General features: G+C 39.7%; 1 protein-coding gene across 4 annotated transcripts in view; it reads right to left on the bottom strand.

Annotated features, from left to right (window-relative positions):
- Positions 1 to 16,372, bottom strand: part of TENM3 (teneurin transmembrane protein 3) — a 292,279-nt gene extending 275,907 nt beyond the window's left edge. For 3 of the 4 annotated variants that reach the window (XM_088524634.1, XM_088524635.1, XM_088524636.1), the window contains exons 1-2: positions 16,108 to 16,371; positions 2,190 to 2,468 (exon numbers count right to left, since the gene is read on the bottom strand). In XM_088524634.1, the coding sequence (XP_088380760.1) occupies positions 2,190 to 2,468; positions 16,108 to 16,339 (511 nt within the window). In that variant the 5' untranslated portion in view covers positions 16,340 to 16,371. Of the gene's footprint in view, positions 1 to 2,189; positions 2,469 to 16,107 lie in introns of all 4 variants that reach the window. The other variant, XM_088524633.1, reaches the window with a different exon arrangement.
- Between the last annotated feature and the right edge of the window lie 6,771 nt (positions 16,373 to 23,143).

Here is a 23,143-nt window from a genome sequence, read left to right as displayed (position 1 = left end):
TCCTTGGGCTGGGGAATGTGTGTACCAGGATGATATCGCATCCTCATTTTAAAATATATTTTCTATTCTGTTGTGAACATTTAGCATACTGATTTCTGACCATACGTATAAAGTCTCTTCTTGGTGGAATCTCCCATGTTTGGTGGAAACAAAATCCAGTGAAAAACACCAAAAGAGATTAAGTTTTTCACCAGTTGTGTAACATCTCCATTGAAATGGAGACCCATGACATGGTCCGAGTTATATACGTTTCATAACCCCAGGGGACTTTCAAGCCATCAAAATTTCATTAGCCTCACAGCAGTCCCAGTACCTTCTTAAGTTGGACTGCTGGCCTCCCTATCAATAAATAAATCAACTGTAATCCTTTTCAGTGACTAAACTCTTCTTTGAAGTTGTATCTAAAACATCAGACGCTCTCCTTACAGAAATTCAACTAGTGCAAAATGTCTTTTCTGATGTATTTGCCATTTTCTAACACGTTAAAAATAAAACATTCCTCATGGAGGGAATTTTGGCATATTGTAACCAGACATTTGCTATTTTTAAAAATCTAACATACATTTTTAAATGTATCTAAAGTATTATATTTCTGAAGCAGTCACATCCCTTGGTAATGCAAAATTTCCTCAGACAGCTGTATCTTTACATGTCTTTTTAAAGATCATTAACCTAGGGCTCTACAAAACACTTGAGGGAGGGTGTTTCAGCACAGACCTTTCAGAAGGAAAATTGCAGGGCTGCCCAACAACTTGTTCTAGATCATTTGCAGCAGAGAGATCACGACTCATCCAACACAATCTCTGCTTCCCAAAGGATACAGACAAATACACCCACCCTCCTCTGCCAAAACCTCCCTCTGCCTCATAACATGGTTTCCCTCCTCCAAAATATGAGGCAAGAGTGTTCTTGGAGCCTCCCTCAGGCACACAGCATTAATCCCAGCACAAAAGGCTGAATCCCATCTGAGGCAGCCATCCTGCACAGGTGCCTTCAGTTGGAAGCAGCTGCCAGGGAAAGGCAGCAAGTATGAATAATACCAAAATACAGCTTTGGTTTTGTCTTGTCAAACTGAAAGTAAAATAATTAATAGGGAGGGTAACACATCTCTGTTTCTATTTTAAAATAAAAATTACTTAAAAAAATAAAAGCCACACACCCACATTGCCCTTTGCCACAATGTGATACAGCTGTACCCCGAGGATAGCAATAAAATTCCCTTCGCTATTGCACAGCTGACGAGTTGAGTAAATTAATGAAAATGAAGTGCAGACATCTAGCAATAGCCATCGCTCTAATTTTCATTTTTACCCTTTTTACTTTATTCCTCTTTTGAATTTCTTACACACAGTGTCATAAAGTTAACAAAATAATCATATTCTAATTCTAATAAGGCTGAAAATCCTCTGCAAATGTAAAGAAGTTAAAGATCAAATGTTTTCCAAGATCCATGTGCTTAGCATTTAACACCATGTCAGGTTCAATTCACAACCTCAAGTTGGGGTAAGAAATTTTGAAAAGCTTTAAAAAATAAATCAGGCAATTGTATTAGCGTCTTTTCATTTAAGACTAAGCCTTAAATACAATGGTCATATCCCCACATCCTACGAAGTTGCTGTTCAAATTTCTTGTGGATTTTAATTGCACAGTAATCCAGTCCCCCAGGCACATCAAAGGACACACGTCCCTCTTTACCACAATTTCAATTGCTCTCATCAACCAGTAACTTTAAAGCATGATCAAATTTGTTTTTCAGTCACTTGAGCCTTGTTAATAATCTATTCTTTGTGCTCACTCATCCATTCCCAGATTCTGCAACTTCTCTGTGATGTCTTGAAGAGGAATTTACAAAGACATCTTTGATTGCTAGCTGGCTTGGGGATAAACTTTATCACCACTTCCTTTTCTATCCCACAAAAGGATAACAGGTGACATGGCCCCTCGATAACTCAAAGCTAATCTTTTTCTTTTTTTCTTTTTGTCATTAAACTTTTTCGAAATTACACACCAAAAGCTTGCATAGCTCAGGACCGATACTGTGTATTGACTTTTCCGGGCAAAAAGGGACAAAAGAAGTAGGCACATAATCCAAGGTCACTCCTTGAATTTCCACCGATTTGAAGCTGCTGAGCATCAGACAGAAGAGCACCCAAAGCATGGAGTCACCCACGCGCGCGCTCGGAGCTCACCGTTCTCGCTGTCGGACTTGTTCTCGTGCTCGGTGTCGGTCAGAGTGAGGGCCGAGTTGGAGCGGCTCGAGAGGCAGGAGCTGCGCCCCGACTTGACGCCCCTGCCCCAGAGTCTCATGGCGTGCTCGGGGGACATCACCCCTTCGTTCTCCGTGTCGGCGTCCGAGCCCGCGCTGATGGAGTAACCTCTGTGCGGGAGCCCCATTTCCGCACAAAACGCCAGGCCACGACGAGCTGCTGGTTCACAAACGCCTAACTGCCTTAGGGTAAAATTCTGTCCTGATTAGGGAAAGAAAAGAAAAAAAAAAGATAAGAAAAGTTGAGAATATTTGTTTTGCTCTTAAAGAAGCTAAAAATAAAAACCTCCTCTTGTATATAAATGGCTGAGGCATCACACCAGGCGTTTTGTGAAGACTCCCCACGTATTACTACGATCAAGTGGCTTCGTTTGCCTCTTGCTCTCCGCAGAGCCCCTTTTCATTCTTCCTACCTTGCTGCTGTTTCGGCAACTGCTTAAACACATCAAAAGGACTCTCAGGTAGGAAAGAGACTTAACAGAACCTGTAAACTAAGGACAGCCAATTCAGCACATGAAAGGATTAAAAAATAAATTTTTCTTTTTCAACAGTGTGAAAGCAGTAACAAGGTATTTGTCAGGATTATCTCTTTTTGTCCTGGCTAGTGGCCAAAGCAAGAGGATATTTTCCCATCCAGATGTCACCTACTGTGGCAAGAGAAAAACGTTGAAGTAGGAAAAGAGCTCAGCTGAGCTTTCTGCCCCCTTTTAATGCAATAATATAAATAAATAGGAATGTCTCCAATCACTAACTGCAAGACTATGGTAAGGTCTCTCGGTATTTTGAGAAACATTTTAGACTCTTGCTGCTGAAGAAAAGTCTGTATATTTTAAGCAGACTTCTAGCCTCTGGTTTGGGGCAGAGCAAGAGACATAAGAGAATCCCAAATGATTGTATTAATAAATTAAGTGCAATAAACCTGTGACACTTCAATAACTTAAAGTGTCTAAATTATGTGACACTCAAAAATTACTGCCTCTTTAATGGCTATGTCTTCATCCTGCTTTTATGTCTATAGATTTAAGATACTGTATGATATACAGACAGTTGGCATGTTCATTTGCATGCCTATGCCCCCAGTGCTTTTCCACTCCAGCTCTCCCCTATTTCATAGCTCTGGCAGCAAATTAGAGCAGGTACTCATTTTTGTTAGCTACACATTGATAGGACCCCTAATTTCTCTATAATTACACGTTTGCTTAACAAAAATACATATTGATATGATTCTTAAAGCTTATAAAGCAACAAGAACAGACTGCTATTAATTAGCAAGTAAAAGAACGGGAGACATATGAATACGGAAGTGTAAATAATTGCTGAAGTATTAAGAATTAATGCTGTAACCATTGACCAGTTTTTAGTGAGCCAGTTAATTGCTTTATTGCTGTGGTCTTACGTAGTTACCACGGCAGTTTCTTCTCTGTTAGACCTGAGAATGGATTCTGACGATGACTTCCATGAATAATGAAAAACAGTTACTATAATTAGGCACAAAACCAAACTATATTTATTAGGCAGCTGTGAATAAGTATCAGAAGTAAAGATGCATCTGGGGAGGTAAATATAAAAGCAGTAAATATCTAGGACAATGACTGAACTGTGTGAAGGTTGCAAGAGCAGCAGAGGAGCATCATGCACACTGATAGCAACTTGCCATTTAAAAGAGATTCTGTCACACCATGCACCTTCTCAGGTTTTGTGGGATTTGAAGCTACTGAGAAACAGGCATGCCAAAAATGCATCCAGTGGGAACAGGACTTGATGTCCTGACTTGATATGTGCCTGCATTCCTGTACACAACAGCTGAAGTGTCCATACAACTGCACGTGCAGCACTTTACATGTCCCAGGAGCCCTAAGGGGGCTTTGGGAAGCCAGGTGGAGAGCAGAGAGGCATTTGGGACTAGAGACAGCGCGACCTGAGTCGGTAACAGAACTGCCACTGATTTCAATGCTACAGGGTTAAGAGGTCACACCCAGGGTTTCTGAACCTTATACTGCCTGTAGAGCTGTAGGTGCAGGGACATGCAGAGGGACATGCGGCCTGGGACACTCCAGCCCCTCGAGCCCTGAGCACAGCACCTGCGGGAGCAGCCTGCAGCACGGCTGGGACAGGGCTCCGCGCCGGGGGTGCACGGACACCCCTGGCACTCAGAGAACCTTCTGGAGCCCTCTGTGCACACCCATCGACTCGGAGTGACCTACTAAACCGTTGTACAGTTTTCTTTCCTCTAACCAAGAGAAACTACCCCAGGCATTGCATAACACTGCCCATGACCACCACCTCTAGGACGTGGAGTCTCAAGCACTACTGACCGCCCACCCAGTTATCAGTGGATTTTATTTTTTTACTTCAAGTTTCCAGTGCTGTGTATCAATATCAAGCATTTTCTGCTTTCTGCTTTGCTCCTCTTACAAATGCTACGAGAAGTAAAACATTATGAGGATGGACCAGACCAAAGCTCCCTTGCAACTCTGGAGGCAGAGAAGGTGGTTTGTATATTGCTTTCACATCCAATATATTAAATCTTTTTCACTACATTGAGAAGAGAACAGCATATCCCAGAAGCACTGCAACAGCTTTAAAAACAGCAGGGCTCAATCATCTTCTGAATTAAAGCTCTCTTAAAAGCTTTACTAAGAGGATTGTACTCCATGCAAGTTGCCTACACAGATGAAAAACAAAAAGTTGGGATGGAAAATATGTGCTTGAGTGAGAATTACTATCCCGAAGGAAAATGCACAAATATGATACAAAATATCGACATCCTAAGATTCCCAAACAATGAGAACAAAAAGTCTTTAAGCATGTGGAGAAAGATGAACATGGCCTGGACACAGAAGCAATAGCAGCAGAATGGAAATGGGGACTTCTACCCGCCTAAGGAACATGACAACCCCCCCGTCCCTTCTTTTTTAAGCTTGCGAAGGACATTGTAAGCGCTCTGGGGGAAAAGAGCACGGAGAAGATGTTCCCCCTCCTGTGTTCTTACAGTTTCTAATTAGCTTTTCCAAAATTTCTTCAGTGTAAGGAATTCGAGCATCAGTTTCTATACTACACACACTCTTGCAATGTCCCTCACTGCCATTAGGTGCCTCAGCATTTCCTAAAGACTTAAGAATAACTTGAAGAAAGAAAAAAAAATGTACAATGGGAAAAACCCATAACATTTCAAGGAGACCTGTTTTAAAGGCAACTTTAGGGTTCTGGGAGCATTTGAGCAGATATATCATGAAGTTAGGTTTTAAAACCTGACGATAATGCTGCCACTGCTACTCCATTATTAGATATTGCACTTCTCTTGGCTAAACGTATCAATTTATGGTTAGGATAAGGAATGCTGACACCATCCATTTGTCCAGGCAAGAAGGAAATTAAGGCAATAACACTAAAATAACTTTCAAGAGCCTGCACAATCACTGTGAAAAATATGGCATTTGCCAACAGTTACCACAGGCACCCACCTAAGAAACTGTAACTACTTTCTGTTTAAGCAGTGATCCCCCCAGACTGGTATGCCCTTGACTTCACTGGTTAAATCTATGCAATCTATGTGGGGGAGGAAAAAAAAAAATCTTTCTTTTTTTCTTTCAAATAGTAATTTCTCAACCAGGGCTGTAGGGGTTAAGTCATCAGCATTTCCAGACAACTGTAATTAAATTAACCAAATCTGCATACCCAGGACTTGCTTCTATATGCAGTAAATTAGGTACAATTTTAGGAAGTCAGAAATTACCTTCTGAAACTAAATAAGAACTTACAGTACTTCATTTATTCCCTTGGCCTGAACTGGAGAAAGTAGTCAAAGACATCCACAGTAACATTTCTGACTTGAAGCTTGAGTTATCTGTGCAAAAAGGTTTTTGAAGCGGACTACGCAACAAAAGAAATTCCCATGGTTTTTCAATTGTCAGTCCTTGCTCTAATTCAAATCTGTAATATACAGACTTACAGAGATATTCTACACCACTGTCTTTAGCAATTCGTTTACCACTGAGGATTCTGCAAAGTGAGATTTCAGCCACTCTAAACTATTCTGGAATGAGGAGAAAAAAAAAGTACTTCAAAACTGAAGAGCCTTCCAGGCATCTGCCCAGTTAAGATTAAAAAAAAAAAAAAAAAAAAAAAAAAAAAAAAAAACACAAACACCCACCCCATTTAAACTAGAGGAATTACAGTTTGAGTGCCTTTGCTAACTTTGGTTTTGGCATAATTGGATAGAGCTAGTATCAAAAGGCATTGAAGTCCCAAGCCCCACTCAGGTTAATAACAACAACAACAAAAACAATAAACAACCCTCTTACTTATATTTCTGATCAAATTTTATTTCATTTTTCGTTTCTCTGTATCTCTCATTACATGCCTGTCCCCTTCCAAGTCTTAGACTTTGCAATATTCCTCCTTCCTATTTTGCTTTTTCTTGTCACTGTCCCTGCAACACAATCGCCTTCATGTCATTCAAAAAAAAAAAAAAAAAAATCACCTATCAAACACATATTCCCTACAATCACTCTGTGATAACCCATCATGGAAAAGTACTTACAGTAAATTTAGGCAAATAAATTATGAAATAACTAGAGCAAGAGAGATGGCAAAACAAAACATGATCACAGTCCTCAGAAGAAGCAATTTCCTTGCATTTATTTTCTCCCTTACTTTTCCACATTTTCCTACCTACCCAATTTACTTAGAAAGCAAATGAAGACAAATAATTTCCTCCGTTTTTCAGAGTCTGTAAACCAGTGCATTCGACCATGTCTTCACAGCACAACACTTAAGATGCAGTCCCTGAAATACATAGCATAAGCAGCAGTGATGTCAAAGTGTTACCACACCAACCATGCTGCATTTTGCTATTTTGGTACGTGAAAATTACTTTTTTCTGTACCTGTGCTTGTAATAAATGTCCTAATACATATAGAGAACACATTTTTCCATCCCAGACTCCTCACTTGAAGCTCCCTCTCTTTCTGAATCCTTTCTGCAGCGGTGAGGCCAGCACCCAGCACTGTGCTGAGGCACCATCACTACTCACTGCTCAGGGAGACCTTCTACAGCTGCAAACGGAGAGCTCAGCAAAACCGAGCGGGTCCAGCAGCAGCCCTGGCTTCCTGACTCACTCGTATGATGAGAACGGAGGAGTAGCTCTGTTAACAGAACACTGTTTACCCTATCAAATCAGAAAGAACACACAGCTGAATTATGTGTGAGCAAAAGATCAAAAAAGTGCTGCTTTGCAGAGGATGATAAAGAACAAAACTGCTCTGCAGCTCTGAGATCACTGGCCAGGCACTACAGGACCACCAGGAACATGGGGAAGATGCCATCTTCCTAACTGCCCAGAGCAGAGCAAAAGTCCCAAGCGATCCTATGGGATCTTAAACGCCCTCTGTTTCCAAGAATCGATGCTGGCTGTGGGTTGTTTTGTTTTGGTAAATAAAATATGTTTTTTTCCTCTTTCCCAAGAGGGAGACAGTCTGGCAGACTTATGCAATCCTTTCTAAGGAAGTGTCTTGAGAAAGGACATAGTATTAGAATCAAAGATACAAGCGGGTGAAAAATTGCAGGAATTGAAAGGACAAAGATTAAAGTGGAAGTAAAGCATGCCAGGCCTCTTATCTTTTGCTATAAAACTCCAACGAGAAGTCTACATGTAGTAGCTTTAGATTTCAGAGTGGTAAGCAGGTAGAACACAGCTGCAGAAAAGAAAGCAGAGAATGAAGTGTGATGTGATGTGATATCACCTCTTGTCACACAACTTCCACAGCACATTACTGAACAGGAGTTTTCAAGGCTGTACTTAGCAGAGTTGTTCTTGCCAGTGTGCCAAAAAAAAACAGAGAAGACTGACAAATATGTTAACATATACTTTCATTCTGACTTGGCTTTTTTTTCTTTTCTTCTTGAAAATAATACACAGGGTCTAAACTATCCTCATTCACTCTATCATGTTTTTTTTTTTTTTTTGGGCTGGTTTTAATTTCTCTGTTTTTCTCGTCACTCATCACCCTCTTCCTCCTCTTCACCTCTTAATCTGTTTCCTGACCTTTCTTCTACACTCACAAATCACTCAACTGCCTTTTCTTCTCATTACCCGATTTAGACTGAAGCTCTAAGATTTCATTTTTAAGACAGTTGCTTCTCCACTACATCAGTAAAACACACAATAGCAAACAGCATTAAATTATTTTAAAACTCAACAATTGTGCATAGTGCCTATAACACAGTGCATATGATTTTCTTTAACACGCTCAGCTTTCTGAGCGAACATTAACCACATAGTTGTCTCGTTCCCCTTATGTGCTGTCAAATGCAGGTGTGGAAGTAAGTCACGCTGTCTCAGGGACTTTTGAAAGAAACAGTGCCAGATACACAGAGTTACCTGAGCTTCACTTACGGTGCCACTTTGCGAGAAGACTCAAAAACTACTCAAAATTCTACAAAACTAAAATAAACACAAAATATTATGGGGAAAAAATGAACACAAAAATATTGGAGGGAACTAAAGCATCTCAAAACTTGATATTTAGACTAGCTATGTATTCTTACTGACATTAAACTGTAGAATCACAGCATAGACTGACTAAAATACTGAGCTGTAAAAAATTATATTTGAAGAAACAGAGCAAAAAAATAGGGGGGGAGCACACTGCTTTCCTGCCACCGTTTTCCCAATTTAGGGTTCAAACATGCAGACTCTTCTCTGCAGCCACTGCGATGTGGGGGACCCGTAATTCTCCTTGCTGCAAGGCTTGCAGGTGGCAGGGCATCCTCACTGCTAATGCACGCAGTCCAACAGCAGCGCTCCTTAATCCAGGGGCAGGATAAACCACCAAGCCTTCCCGAAGTTACCAGAGCAAGATTACAGTCAACTGAAGATAATTGCAGACAGAGTTCAGAAAGAGACAGAGGGATTTGGAAATTCTGCAACATCCAAAAAAATCTAAATCTATTTTTTTTTCTGCACATTAATAGTAACAGTTTCATGTATCAGGGCTGAGCTGCAAAATTCAAAGCTTCAAGCTACATCATCAGCAATCACGTTTCTGTGAATTAATTAATAACATATATTCATGTTCTAGATTTTTGGATTTTTTCTAAAAATGTTCTAAATGTTCTAAAAATGTTTTTACAAAAAAACATAGACTGCAGATTATTGAATTAACAGAAACTAAGCCAGCTGTCTAGAGCATGGTGGTGGTGGGGAACTGATGATTCCATGAATTTAGAAAAGGAATGCATCTCAGTGAGTAGCAGTGAATATGAAGTCTTGATCATGAGCAGAATGACAGGATAGACTCCTTGGGCCTCTATCTTAATCTTCAGATGCTGAGATCAGTGCATATCATCAAAATCTCAGCTTCCATTTATTGCAAAATATAAATAAAGCGTAAATTTGATAGATGGGAAGAAAATATGACTCAAGGGCAAGCAATAGAGAGATGATGGATATCTAGCCTGCAGAGAGCCTGAAACCATAGATCTGACAGGTATGAACTGCCACATTAAGGTCAGAGGAATGCTAATGATATGACATACGGCTTGAAATGGGGAACGAAGCTGAAGACGAAGCAGGCAGCGAGGAGAAAAGCACAAAAATAAATAAATAAATAGTCAGGCTTTCCACTGTTCCTCCAGAAGACAGAATTATCTGCCATGACTTCTACTTTTCCAGAGGGAAAAGCATTGGCTTCCTGTGCAAGTGAGTGGATAGACCCACACAGGGATCTGCCCTAGCACTGAGCTGACTCAAAAGGCTTAACAGGCTTTGAAATGGCACAAAGCAAAAAAATACCCAGTTCAGAGAAACCCCTCTATTTTAATTTGTAAAACTTCATTCCCAGGTATCCCATGCTCCCAGGAATCTGTTCTGCAATGCCTGAACATAATGAGTCTCCCGAACAGCCTTGTGAATAAATAGAAATAGGAAATTACAGATCAAAGGATATTTGCACAAATAAAACCTCGTATTGCTCGCTCACACTTCTTTTCCCACCCCCTACCAAAACTTTCTGTAAATCTCCATGCCAAATGGAGGACAACATTCTCTTATATTTTTCTAGCAAAATGTCCATTGTCTGAATACAAGGAGGGGTTTACGACTTGGACATATTTATGGCACTGCAAAGAAAAAAAAAAAAAAAGAGTACAGAAAATTTGGGGCAAACACATTCTGCTGGCTTATTTCCATTTCCTCTTAGCTTTAATAAGATAAGTAACACTAAGTATCAGTTTTCAAGCCAATAACGCTGTGACACCTTACAAACCAATTTCTGAAAGTATCAAGGAACTTTCCACAGAATTATTGTTATTTTACATCCCTGCCTCCCATTCCACATTAATTGCCAGTCATTGACTAAGCAATCACTCACAGTTTGGCCTATAGTCTTGAGTCTTGGCCTGAAGCACTAAATCCACAGTCAGGACTCCTCTTCAGCCTTTCTTATTCCTTTTCCCTTGTCTCAGATTACACACTTTTCTCTCTCCATTCTCTGTACATGTTAATATTCTGAGATGCCCTCTTCTCATTTAGCTGTCATCCATTTATCTCACCAATCCTCTGGTCAGTTTTCATTATGAACACGAGGAACAGGTACATCTGTGCATAGGAGCTAGAGGAGAGCAAAATCCATCACAGACCCTCTATGAAAACCCTCTCCACCAAAAGAAAATACCTTGTGGAGGCCCCTTGCTCATCCTGTAGGTCCTTAATCATTATAAGGAAGACCACTTTGCTCTGATTTTGCAGCTTGACTAGTCAAAGATGAGGCTGGGTAGAAACGCCTGCTCAAGCAACTCATAGCCAATAACTAAGGCTGATTTTTCCCTGGAGAATTACAAGTGTCCTTTGTCTCCAGATCCATAGTTCATCTACAGACCATGACCCACAAGGGGCCAATTTCAGTGGGATGAATATCTTGGAGAAAGTGTGTGACAGCTAAATATACTCCTAATCAAATGAAAGTGAAATGTTTTTCTTAGTAGCACTTTGTAGCTAATAGAATATCTTCAAAAGTCAACAGATCCTTATCACCTGGAACCTGAAAACCAATTAACTTCTTATTGTTGCTCTAAGAAGTAACTAGCATAGGAATGGGAGATGATAATATTACTTAGCACTTGCAGCGCTTTTCATCTTCAAAGCATTTTACAAACATAAACTAATTAATCTTCCCAACATGCCTGTGAGGTGGGTAAGTATTATTATCCCTGTATTAAGGGAGCAGAGGAGAAAAAGGGAAAAAAAAGGGAGACGGAAAAGAAAACCTTCTGGCAGAAGGGTATGTGTCTAGCTCAAGGCCACAAAAATTAACCAGAATGTACTGGCACTTCGACATTGCCCAAGAGAGATCCTCTCCAATCAGGTAGATACTGCGGGTGGCCACACTTTAGCATAACAAAAAACATATCTGTCATAATCACAATAAGGGACACATCTTTCACAAACATAAAATGCTAACTAGTAACTGCCTTAAATTCCAAGGGGCTGTACTTACAATGGCACTGAATGTGATTAATTTGCTCATCAGGAAGGTACAAAGTCACTTATACATAATTTCAAATCTTTGTGCAAGTCATCTACAAAACAGACCGATGCTGTGCTATAGAGAAACACTCTCCTACCCAATTCCAAAAAATGAGTCCATCAATACGGCACAGGAAGGGAAGGTCAGAAATGTTTTTTTGCTGTCTGAAGCAACGGCAGGATAGGTAGGTGAGTTTTAAGGACATGAATTTTAGGGTGAAAACCATGGCCATTTACATTCCTTAATCCTACAGTTGACATTTATGGTATCTAAAAAGATTAATCATTTGCTATCCAAATTAATCATTTTGAGTAGCTAATGTTTAAAAGCAATAAAACTTTGAAATCACATCACATTAGGATAGATGTCATGATTAAATGCTTCAGCTTTCTGAACCCTTAAAGATGTACCCCTGACAGTGTTTAATATCCCAAATAATATAACAAAATTGTCCCTCCTCTGCTGAACGGTGAGATTCTTTCCAGCACCCAGCCATTTCCTGGCTCCTGTCACAGCAGCAGGGGCTGAGCACAAGCGACCACACATGAGCACAGGGCACTTGATACGGCTTTGTCTTTCAGCAGCCCCGCAAGGGTTATCCAGCTTGTTGGCAAAAAAAGAAATTCTCTTTATGTTTGCCTGCTCAGTTCTGTCCCTCTTTGTGCTGGTCCAAGGAGTTATGAGGCTACTTGACGCAATTCAGGCAGTTCAGTATTCCATAGGAGTAACAATATGGGAACATGCACACAAGTACTTTCTCCTGCAAACTGAAATGGTCGGCATGAAGCTGGGCTAACAAGATATTGTGCTGGATGATAAACACAATGAACTTATACTCACTGCCAGCTAGAAGAACCAAATAACTTTACCTGCAGGCTAAAGCATAGTTGAATCAAGCTTTCAGAAAGCAAAAATTCAACAAAAGCTACACTGCCTTGTCAGTCCTCCTGTTAGTAAAAGCTCTCCCACAGCGCAGTTTATTTCATAGAGTTCTCAAACAGTGCAGCAATTTGTTTGAAAATATGCACATGCACAAGCTAGAGCGTATCCTGGCACCTGTGGGCGTGGGTCAGCCTCCCATTTCTGCAAAGGAATGCATTGACTTGACTGGTGCATCATCCTACAAGAGCACAGCACTTGCAAAACCAAAATGATTTGAAATGGAAGAAATACCCATTCTTTCTCCTGCCTGACAGCAGCATGAGTTCTGCCCATTTAATACAACTTTTACTCCAGTGTGACTGCCTATTAGATATTGCATATTCCTTCCTTTTAAAACATCTGATGTTAAATACAGTCTTTGCCTGCTTGAGCTCACGTTACAAATATAATACAGCTGTATAAAAAGCTTTTCAATTCGATTCCTGACCCCCTTCAAATTATTTTCTCATTGTTGTAGTTTCAATTATTGTTTTCAAATTCAACAAAAAAGAATAAATTTTCACTATTTCTACAATCCTTCCCTCAAAAGTCATAGTTATGTAACATTTTCATGTAACTATTCTGGATAGCAGCCTCTTATGCACAGTATAATTCTTACAAATATAATTTGGTAAACACAGAAATTCCTCTGTGCAACAGATAAAACAGACTTTAGTCAGCTTTAATCTTGAATTCAGCAGGGTAGTTAGCCATATCCCAAGTATAAGCACTTAGGTCACTGAAGTCAATTTAGGAAGTTGTACATTTAAATCAGGCTGCTCATTATAGTTGGATACCTCAAAACGTAAGTAAATAGGAGTTATCTTCCTCTCTAAACTATGAACAGAAGACAATCTTATTATCACTTTGTCCACTATCAAACATGAGATTAGATATCTACTCAAACATGTAATATAAAACCACATACCTAATTTTAAAAAGTTTTTTTTAATGGGGAAGGAAAACAAAAAGGAAGGGAGAAGCTCAAGAACTTTATTTACCCATTGGTTGCAGAGTTTAATTATTCCCAGACTTACCACTTCTTAAATTCTTGGGGGTTTTTGTTTTTGTTTTCTTTTTAATTCTCTTTACTACAGTCAAGAAAACAGTAGGTTTAGTAATTATTGTTTAAAAGGTTTTCAAAACAAAACCAGTCCTGCAATGCAGGAAGGGCTGAAGAAGGAAGGAGACCACAGTAGACTCTTGTTGAAGTTTACTTAAAACATGTTGCCTACATCAAATGACAGCTCCTCAGTATGTGATGACTTGTACTCTTGGCTTCAAAAAACACTTAGACCCTGCCAGTTATTATATAACTTCATGTTAAAATACTTTAACATATGTTTAAAATGCTGTTTTTAGAATGAAAATGACAAACATGTCTCTTTAGGCTGATATTTCTATTTATGCAGTCAATCTCAAGCCGCAGAAATTGAAAGAAATTGAAGAAAAATATCCTGGTAACTGAGGAATTTGCTCTACAAAAGAAAAGACTTCCCGGGATAAAGCTAACACCGATCGGGGCAAACTTATCTCTTTAGGTCAACATTCCTTTCTGAGCTCTCTCATGGGATTTGGGGGAGCAAGCAACACAACGATGTGCACCAAGACAGAGCAGGCAGAAGAGGTGGGTAAGCTCCTGTTCATTAACAGAGCCGTGGAGGGTCTCACCCCAGAAAGGTCAGCAGCAACTCTACAGCCTCACACGTTTTAACTGGGCCACAGAAGAGACTTTTGATCAACAAACTTCCAATAACTGCTGCAGCAACCTTTTTTCTTTTTCTTTCCTCTCTGCACACCTGAAATTTGGTAGCATTTATTATTTTATAAAGTTTGTGCAAAAGAAATGAAACCACTGGTAATGATTAATTAAAAAATAATTGCCAATTCAAGGTATTTTTTTTTTAAATTGTCTTTTTTGCTCGTGGGTTTACTTCCTGTTGATTTAGCAGGGATTTAGAACTGACAAAAAGTCATATCTGTACTCTATTTCTGGACAGGGAAAAAGAGGAGGGTATGTTTTATATATTATTTAGAAACCTTTGGAACGACCTTGATCACCTTTTGCACAAAATGCTTGCAATGCCAGAAGCAGTACATCCTCTCAAAGACGAATGAAAGGAACACAGCACCCAAGCCTGCAAAACAAGCCCTCCGTATCCTGACCCCATCGCACCCGCAGGGCGTCCCCACAGGTGCTGCAGCAGCACGCATCAGAGCAAGGCAATGAGGCACACAGAGGACAAGGAGGAAAAGCAAAAGATTAATTTTGAATGTTTATGAATTTTGTTTAGATATGATTTTGTCCACTAGAACTAAGAAAGCCTCTATAGTACAGTTCTTAGAACACTTCATTCTTCTTTGATTTTTCCTTAGAAAACTAACTGGTTGAGGGTGACTAATCACTTAAAAATTAGGAAGTAGTGATGACCTGGTTTCAATACATCACAGAAGATAAAAATACACAGCAGAGATCAGACAGACTACAGTAGCAGCAATCCTCAGTTACATGAGCTTAAGAGAAATATTTTTATTTCCTTTGCAAACATTTGTAGGGGGGAAAAGTCAACACCATCTGCACAGCTCTAATTCTTATGTAAAGTTATTCTATTCAGAACAAAGGAAAAACACCATTAGGGAAAAATATTTCTAAGTCATAAACTAAAACTAGATTTTCTCACGTGGAAAAAGCTCTCTACCCATAAAACTTGTCCTTGTTTTCCCGCTACTAAAACAAAAACACAAACAAAGCAAACACACACACACAGACAGTTTCATACAGAAGAACCGAGGCTTCACACAGTTCTTGGCCTTCATCCTTTTAGATAGCTGAGTGACAGCACTCCACATATTTCATCATTTTTGCTTGCACTATGTATTCTATCAGTAGAATATAGGAAAGGCAATTCCGGATTACAGTTTTGAACCTAAAAAAATTCTGGAACTCGTTGCCAAAGTGCCTAACCCCTAAATGGAACTTTTTTAAAGTACAATCTCATGTCTTTCTAAAATAGTTTTAAAATTATTTTAGGTACATTTAGTGGCAAAGTTGTGGATAACCTGTTAATCAGCTAAAGGAATGCAGGGGGCACAGTTTTTAAAACTAAGGCCTGACTGAATACCTGAGACCTGAGCTTGTGATGCTGCTGCTGATGGCTTGCCCAATATGGGCTATTTCCTTAACTCTCCTGAGCGTTGTGTGTTATTAATTTCAAAGGTTGTGCATATTGCTTTCCCACCTCTGTAAAATATTCAAGAGATAAGTGAAGTACACTGTGTATGCAGAGTATTTTGAATACTGGAAGAATAGGTGTAACAACACATTCTTCCACAGCACATCTTGTTACACGGTGCTAGCGAATTCTACTCTCCATATTACAAGTTCTGGCCTACCTTGTCTGGAATACTCATCTGCTTCTCTGTGGACCAAGTCTTTTACCCGGTTTCCATACAGCAACCGAGAGGAATCATGATCAAAAGCCTTCAGGGTTTCGCTGGAGCTGTACGACTTCTGGGTAGGCACTCTGCACTCCTCATTTTCTGCTGAAGAGTTTGTGTAGCGCCGCTCCTTGTCCCGCCGGCTCTTGGTCAGGGAGCAGTAAGGCCTACGTTCCTTCACATCCATACTTCATGCCTTCCGTGCGCGCATCAGGCCAGCGTTCCGGGAGGTCTCCTCTACATCCAGCTCACATTCACCTGCAACGCAAGCAGAAAGAGGAGCGCCGGTGGGTCACCACAGCCTCCAGCTGCGGGGAGGCCCGAGGGTCCAAAGCAGAAAGGGCAATCTCAGTTGGTTTTCAGCTTTAAGAATGTGTTTCTCTCCAGCTACATTAGTCATTTTGGATTTTCCCAGAAAGGCGTATATCTGAAGAGCAAGCCAGACTTTCTCCTGCTCATTAGGAACCACTGTTCTAGTGCCTGCTTCTGCCACACAGACCCCTGCAATTTTTACTGTTACTCTGCTCTTAGGAAATTCTTCTTATCCAAAAGGCGTACATACAGCATCACGGCTATAAAAGCAACATTGATGATGTGTAAGAATACTTCTCTCATGAAATATATAATTTCCACTCAAAAGTGGCTAAATATTTGAGTTAGAAATGACAATCAAGTAAATGCCATTATGTTTTTAAGAAAGCCTATTATATTTTTCTTTTATGCTTAGTTCTACTTAATTTTAAAACAAGAGACTTCTCGGTTTCAACTCTTGGGTCCAGTACAATTAACCAAAATACCTACAGGGTAAACCAACATGTAAAATAAAATCCATATCTTCTAGAAGGGCCAACCAAGCATCCAAACGAAGAACATTCCTGATGGCTTTAGTATGCTTTGCAAAGGAACCTCTTGAGTCTTTTTGATATTGCTTATTGAACAACCTAATATACTAGGTTTCTCCCCTTTGTCTGAAAGAGAACCTCTCCATTTAGGATACCTAAATGCCACAAACAATTATTTCACCAAGTGTCTGTATTATCAGTCAAGTCCTTTGTGATGTGGAATGTAGATGTAATAACTCATAGCATGTAGCACAAAGCAACAGCCATTTCCACTCTGTTCAACAAAGTCTGGGTTGCCTTAGATTTCTTTACCTCTTCCACTTTAAACATATTAAATATCAAACAAATTAGTTGCCACTCAAAGTGATTTTTAGGGACCATTTAATTTGCTAGTGAACTGTAATTCCCATTTGTGAATGGCAGATCTTTTATCACTCTATCTGTTTCGAAATTCTTTGAAAAGCTCTCACATTTCTTGACCTGTGTGAATCTCAATTTTGGAGTTTCAAGACTAGGTACTACATCACATGGAATACATACATACTAAAAGACAAAGCAAAAAAGCCTTCTTTCACTCAAGCAATGTCTCATATATTTAAGGAATTTTCAAATGTTTTTTAACTGGAAAAAGAAACTAAAGTAAAAAAAAAAAGAAAAAAAGAAAAGTAAAATCGATTTTTTCCCAACTTATGACTATGTAGATGCATTCATGTCCATGAAGCATGTTTTAGTTTATAGGCAACACATATTTTATATGTTTTGAGTAATGAATCAAAGTTCTTTTCATGTAAAACAACCTTAAAAACATTTATAAACACTATTTTATTAATGCAGAACTGTGAGATTTAAAATCACTATTGACTGACATACACAAATATTTGGCTGCAGCAGAAAGACTTCATGGGGAAACATATGTCTCCTTTCATCAGAGCATTTCAAGGCTTTAAAGGGCCACTAATTCCTAACATCTCTCAATTGTGCTGTGGGAAGACTGACTGCACAGTATTCACAGATGAAATAAGTTTGACCTTTTTTTTTTCCCCTCAAGTCTCCAAGCTCATGTAGCTGCTTCTCCCTCCAACCCAAGCCCCTCTCTGCACTATGTTTTGTTATGAGACATAACTAAAATCCTCAAGAGCTTAATCTGCTGTGGGGTGAAGAGCTACTGATCTGCTTCCCACAATATTTGATGGATTCGCTACCACTTCAGAAGGTGATTTTCTGGGTTACCTAGTGCCTTCCCAGACAAGCGGTGAAAATGTACAAAAAAACCAACAAAATCCCACAAAAAGAAACACAACAACATACACAGCATCACATACAAACCACTTAATAGTACCACAATCCCGGGACACTTTGACAGTTATTTAAGTGCCATTATAAACAAAGATGAGGGTGTTTTTTCTTTGTTGTTCTTTTTTTTTTTTTTTTTTTGGGGGGGGGGGGGGGTGCATTTTTGAAAATAAAAATATTATTGCCTTGATGCCCAGAGAGTTAAGAGCCCGATAACTCTGGCAACCTTTAACTTCTGAAAACTTCACAGCATCTCTCAGCATGTTTTCTACAGAATATTGAAAGACTGCAGGTTTGCACCCTTAAAATGACTTTATCAGCCAGTTACACACACACACACACACACACACACACATATATATATATATAATATATACACACACACACCTGAAATAGGGAAATAGGGAGACAGGAGAAACGCTGCCTTTTAGACGTGCCCGCAAGGAAGCGCTCGGTGCCGTGAGACAGGCACGAGCAGCGGGAGCACAAGGCGGTTTGCTAATGATCAGTCCAACGTTAACAAACTTTCTCATTCAAATCTTCAAAAAAAATTAAACAAATTCTAGTGCACAAACTTCAACATATTACATTTTTTTTTCTCTGTTTCAGCACTACTAAAGCTGCACCCCTGCAGGGCCTAGCCAAATGCATTTGACTAGCTTTCTTTTACTATACCTCCGAAGCAGCTCACATGAAATATTGGTAATGAGCACAATACAAACTCAAGGGAACACAGCAACTAATTTGACACATGAACAGTTTTCTTGACAAATCAGATTAAATTTTTAAGCCAAATAGAATTAAATTTATTTTGTAGCAAGTTACAGAAACACTTGCCTTCATCTGCAAGTAATTTTCCCCCCACATGTCAATATTTAGGGTTCACCAAATAGCTTTGCTCCAATTAAATGAAAGAGAATTTTCACAGAGCAATATTTACCAAGCTATTGAACTACTAAATCATCTGCTCACAAAAGGATGTCAAAAGGGCCCTGCTAGATACTGCTACAGATTTTGTGTTACAGTATTAACTTGAAAGGGCCTGCATGTACTGAAGGAAACCAGAAATGAACAGGCTGATGTATGCCACTATTGCTCATTTCTAATTCTCTCCTTGGTGCAAGGGCTGAGGATGCTCCCGCTTCCTGTTCGTATCATGGAATATTGGGATCTCTGGTCATCATAAAAGTGATATGATCAACATGGCAGGCTCTTCTTTGGATTAAAGAGGCCACCACATGCTAATCTCTGGATGGACATATCAGCTCTTATATATTCATGCCCATTCCTTTATATATTTCTTTGGAACTCAATTTGAAGGAAGCAGGACAACCAAAGCAGCATCCCAGCAGGCAGAACACTCACCTCATTCCATGCTAGGCCACTCTGAAGACCCACGACTCGCATTTAACCCCATATTTAATTAACAAACCAAACAAGATGCATACAAATTATCAAATAATGACCAAAAGCACTACTCTGTTAAAGTGAAAGGGCTTTGATCTTAGCACAGAAATGCCCAAAGAGCATGGCAACACAGTGGCACGCAAGAGCTGAAGCGACACGGGCAGCTTGGAGAGCCAGAATGCAAGGCTCAGCCATGGGCACAGCTGAGCAAATGAGGCAGAGGGAAAAGTTTTGCAATGGACTTAATATTCCCCAGAATAGCCTTTCAGCAGCTCCTCTTAATCACCTACTGTAATGTGAAATAAACTCACTCTGCTGAGAAGGAAATACAGTCTTTTTTTTTTTTTCTCTCCTCTCTCTCTCTCTCTAAACAAAAAACTCAAACCCTAAAGCCCTACACTGCAATACAGGAAAAGTACAGGAGACATATAATGTAGCATCTATATTTTAATTGCCATGATGTGAATGAGGCTTTAGGGTCATGCTACAGAGTGTTATCTAAAACATCCAGCTACAACTTTAGCATGCCTTCAGGCCTTTTAAACTGTTACAGAAAATTATTGCATTTAATTCAGTAGCTTCAGCTCCGAGTTCCCCAAAGGTTTATTACAGCTGGCAACAGGATGGCAATTCGACCTAACATACATAATGCTCCCCACCTGTCTCTACTCAACAAAATCTCTTTCGGCCTTAAGGTTGGTTAAATGAGTGGCAAGAATCATTACTATGTCTAAATATACCTCCATATTTTACGCCCTTCAATACCTAAAAGCTACATAGACACAAACTAGTAAAGAGTTCAGGTATCTAAGAACTTCGCTACTCGAGTGAAGAGACAACTGCATGGAAGACTTCACATCACTGCTCGGGCCAATTTACAAACGTGCTGTTGTGTGCAGTATGTTCCATTTCAATAAGTGTATTTCCATTTTAGGCATCTCAGAATATACATAACAGAAATGGAAGTAGTCCTGAGTATAACAAGAATAATTATTTCAACGTATGCAGTGCTAGAATTTTTCAAGAAATGAGATGAAAAATGTGGAAGTTTCATTGTTACAAAAAAGTAACAGACTACCAAATATTGTTACTGAGGTGGCCAAACACATCCTCGTCTCCATTTCACAAGTAACAATAACGGAAGCCACACATTCCTAAGAGCCAAGTTCCTCCTCCTCCCCTCAAAGCAGGCACAACAAGTTATGGAATGAGTTTACGTACTGTGCAACACAGCTTTGCCTCCAAACGCTTCAATCTAGCGGAAGATTTTACACAGTCCAAATAAGGTATTCACAATTGCATCCAAAAACCCGAATTACTATTATCAGCACTATTAATTGCCACTAATTAATAATCATCAAATCTTGCACATGGATCACTTACTACAAGGATAGCCTGGACGCTTGCTTAGATTAGGAGCAAGTTTCACTTCCCAATACAGTACTTACAAACACCATCAGGAAAAGACCTGCAGCCCTTTCCCAAGCAGCAGCAGACTCCAACTTGCGTTTGAAATGGAGAAGAGGCTTCCACGGGTCGAGTCAAGACAAGGTCTATTGTGAACACTGACAACGCTTGCGAAAACACAACGTCTAGGCATTTCTAGTGCGTAGATGCTACATGAGTGTAATTGTAATTACTGTAAATTGAGCATAATTTCCTTTCAATCAGTAATTGTCTATTAATGTAAATATTTCTGCCACTTTACTAAGTATAATACTCACATGCCTTCTAATATCAAAAGAACAAAGCAAATTTAGCTGATAGAGATATCAAGTACATTTAAAAGTTTAAATGCAATACACAATTGAAGAGAAATTAAGGAAATCTGTTGCCCACAAAAAATATCCACAATTCACACAACTAATCACCCATAAAACCTATTACAAACAAATACTAAGAAAAACTCAAAAGGCATAAAAGAGTGATGAAATTTCCACTTCAATGGCTGATAAAGCGAGATATGTCAGAAATCAACTCAGCTGGAAAAATGACACTTTGAAGAGGTGCTTAGGATGATCTGTAGCCACGGTGTGCCATTAGTCAAACTGATGACTCCTAATACATGGATATTTCAGGTCGTCATATCTAGAAACTCACTTTTTAATAATAAAAGTCTGTCTCCCAGCACAGAAACTGGGGAGGATGCATCCAGAATCAGCATTCTTAAGGGGGAGCGCAAAACAGCGGCCCTGCTAGACAAACAGTTCACAAACTAAAACTTGAAAGCGCCTCCTTAAGTCACCTGCCTTTGCTTTTTTCTTTTCTTTTTTCTTTTTTTAAAGGATTAGATTATAAATGGAGAGGGGTGCAGAATAAAAGGAAAGCCAGCACAAAATACTGCAGCTTCTTTGAGGATTTTTTTCTTGATATCAGTCTAGGCGCACCGTATCTGCCATCATTACAGGGTGCCATGCTAATGAACGGTTACGTGGCATATCTAAAAATCTCAAGTTAATTAATGGCCCCTATTAGACACTGTAAAAGCTTCTTGCAATGAGGGCCCAGAAAGCCAGCAGGAGTATCGAGGAGCAGTGAGTTCTACAGGGTCCTGGTCAGCCACAGAGGCTGATGTGTGCACACACTGGGGAGAAGTGACACAGCAAGCCTAGAGAGGGGAGACTAGGAGGGAAGAACGAGCAGAGGAAGAGAATAAGGGGCACTTTAGGAAGGAGAAACTTGGTGCCTTATTTACTGCAGAGCCAAGTAATAAACTGTGCACGTCAGCACTGCATAATTCATTATTCGGCAGCGAGCACAGAGAAATTCACCTAGGGCTCTTTAAAAGCCAAATAATTTCCTTTGCACCTTTAAACTTTCAAGGAATCCTTTATGCCATCACCTACTTCGCTCTCTCCTGCTGACATGATTTTATTTTTTTCATCTTCAAGCTACCTCAACGGTCTCCTGAATTCCACTAGAATAATTCCTTCTTGGACAGGCCCTCCCAAGTTTACTCTTATACCAGCTCAAAACTTTTCTAAAAGGACCACTTTTATTTCAAAACTAAAACCATTTTATTTCAAAGCCCCAGCAATCGAGGGATTTCTAACTGAAACGTGTGGGATGGAGGAACTGATGTCGGAAGAAGATATAACAAGCCCCAGGCATCAGCAAAGGTGCAAGAGTCCCCAGGTCCCAAGCAGAGAACATTTTTTCTTCACTGCTGCTTAGAGAACAAAGCTATCAGTAGGTCAGCCCTACCATCTGAGCAGGCTGTCTGTCATCCAACTCCCCCTCTCCCAACAACTCCGTGTTAATTTCAAACAACCTGACAGTAGTGAGCTTTCAAAAATAATACATCTCTTAAGTCACTATAAGGGATGGGAAGTACATTACATGTGACATGCAAGGGCTGCGCTTACAGTCACAAGACTGAGCTGAAAATATCACTTTGAAGGACTCGGGCATCGCAAGGAGGACTCGAGGAAATTGCAGTGAAGATGTCA

This window comes from Tinamus guttatus, unplaced genomic scaffold (genome assembly GCF_059628265.1).
Source record: "Tinamus guttatus ecotype Peru unplaced genomic scaffold, ASM5962826v1 Tinamus_guttatus_pri_ptg000213l, whole genome shotgun sequence".
NCBI classification, from domain to species: Eukaryota; Metazoa; Chordata; class Aves; order Tinamiformes; family Tinamidae; genus Tinamus; species Tinamus guttatus.
Note: the sequence above shows the minus strand (reverse complement) of the source record. Positions and strands in the feature narration are given on the sequence as shown.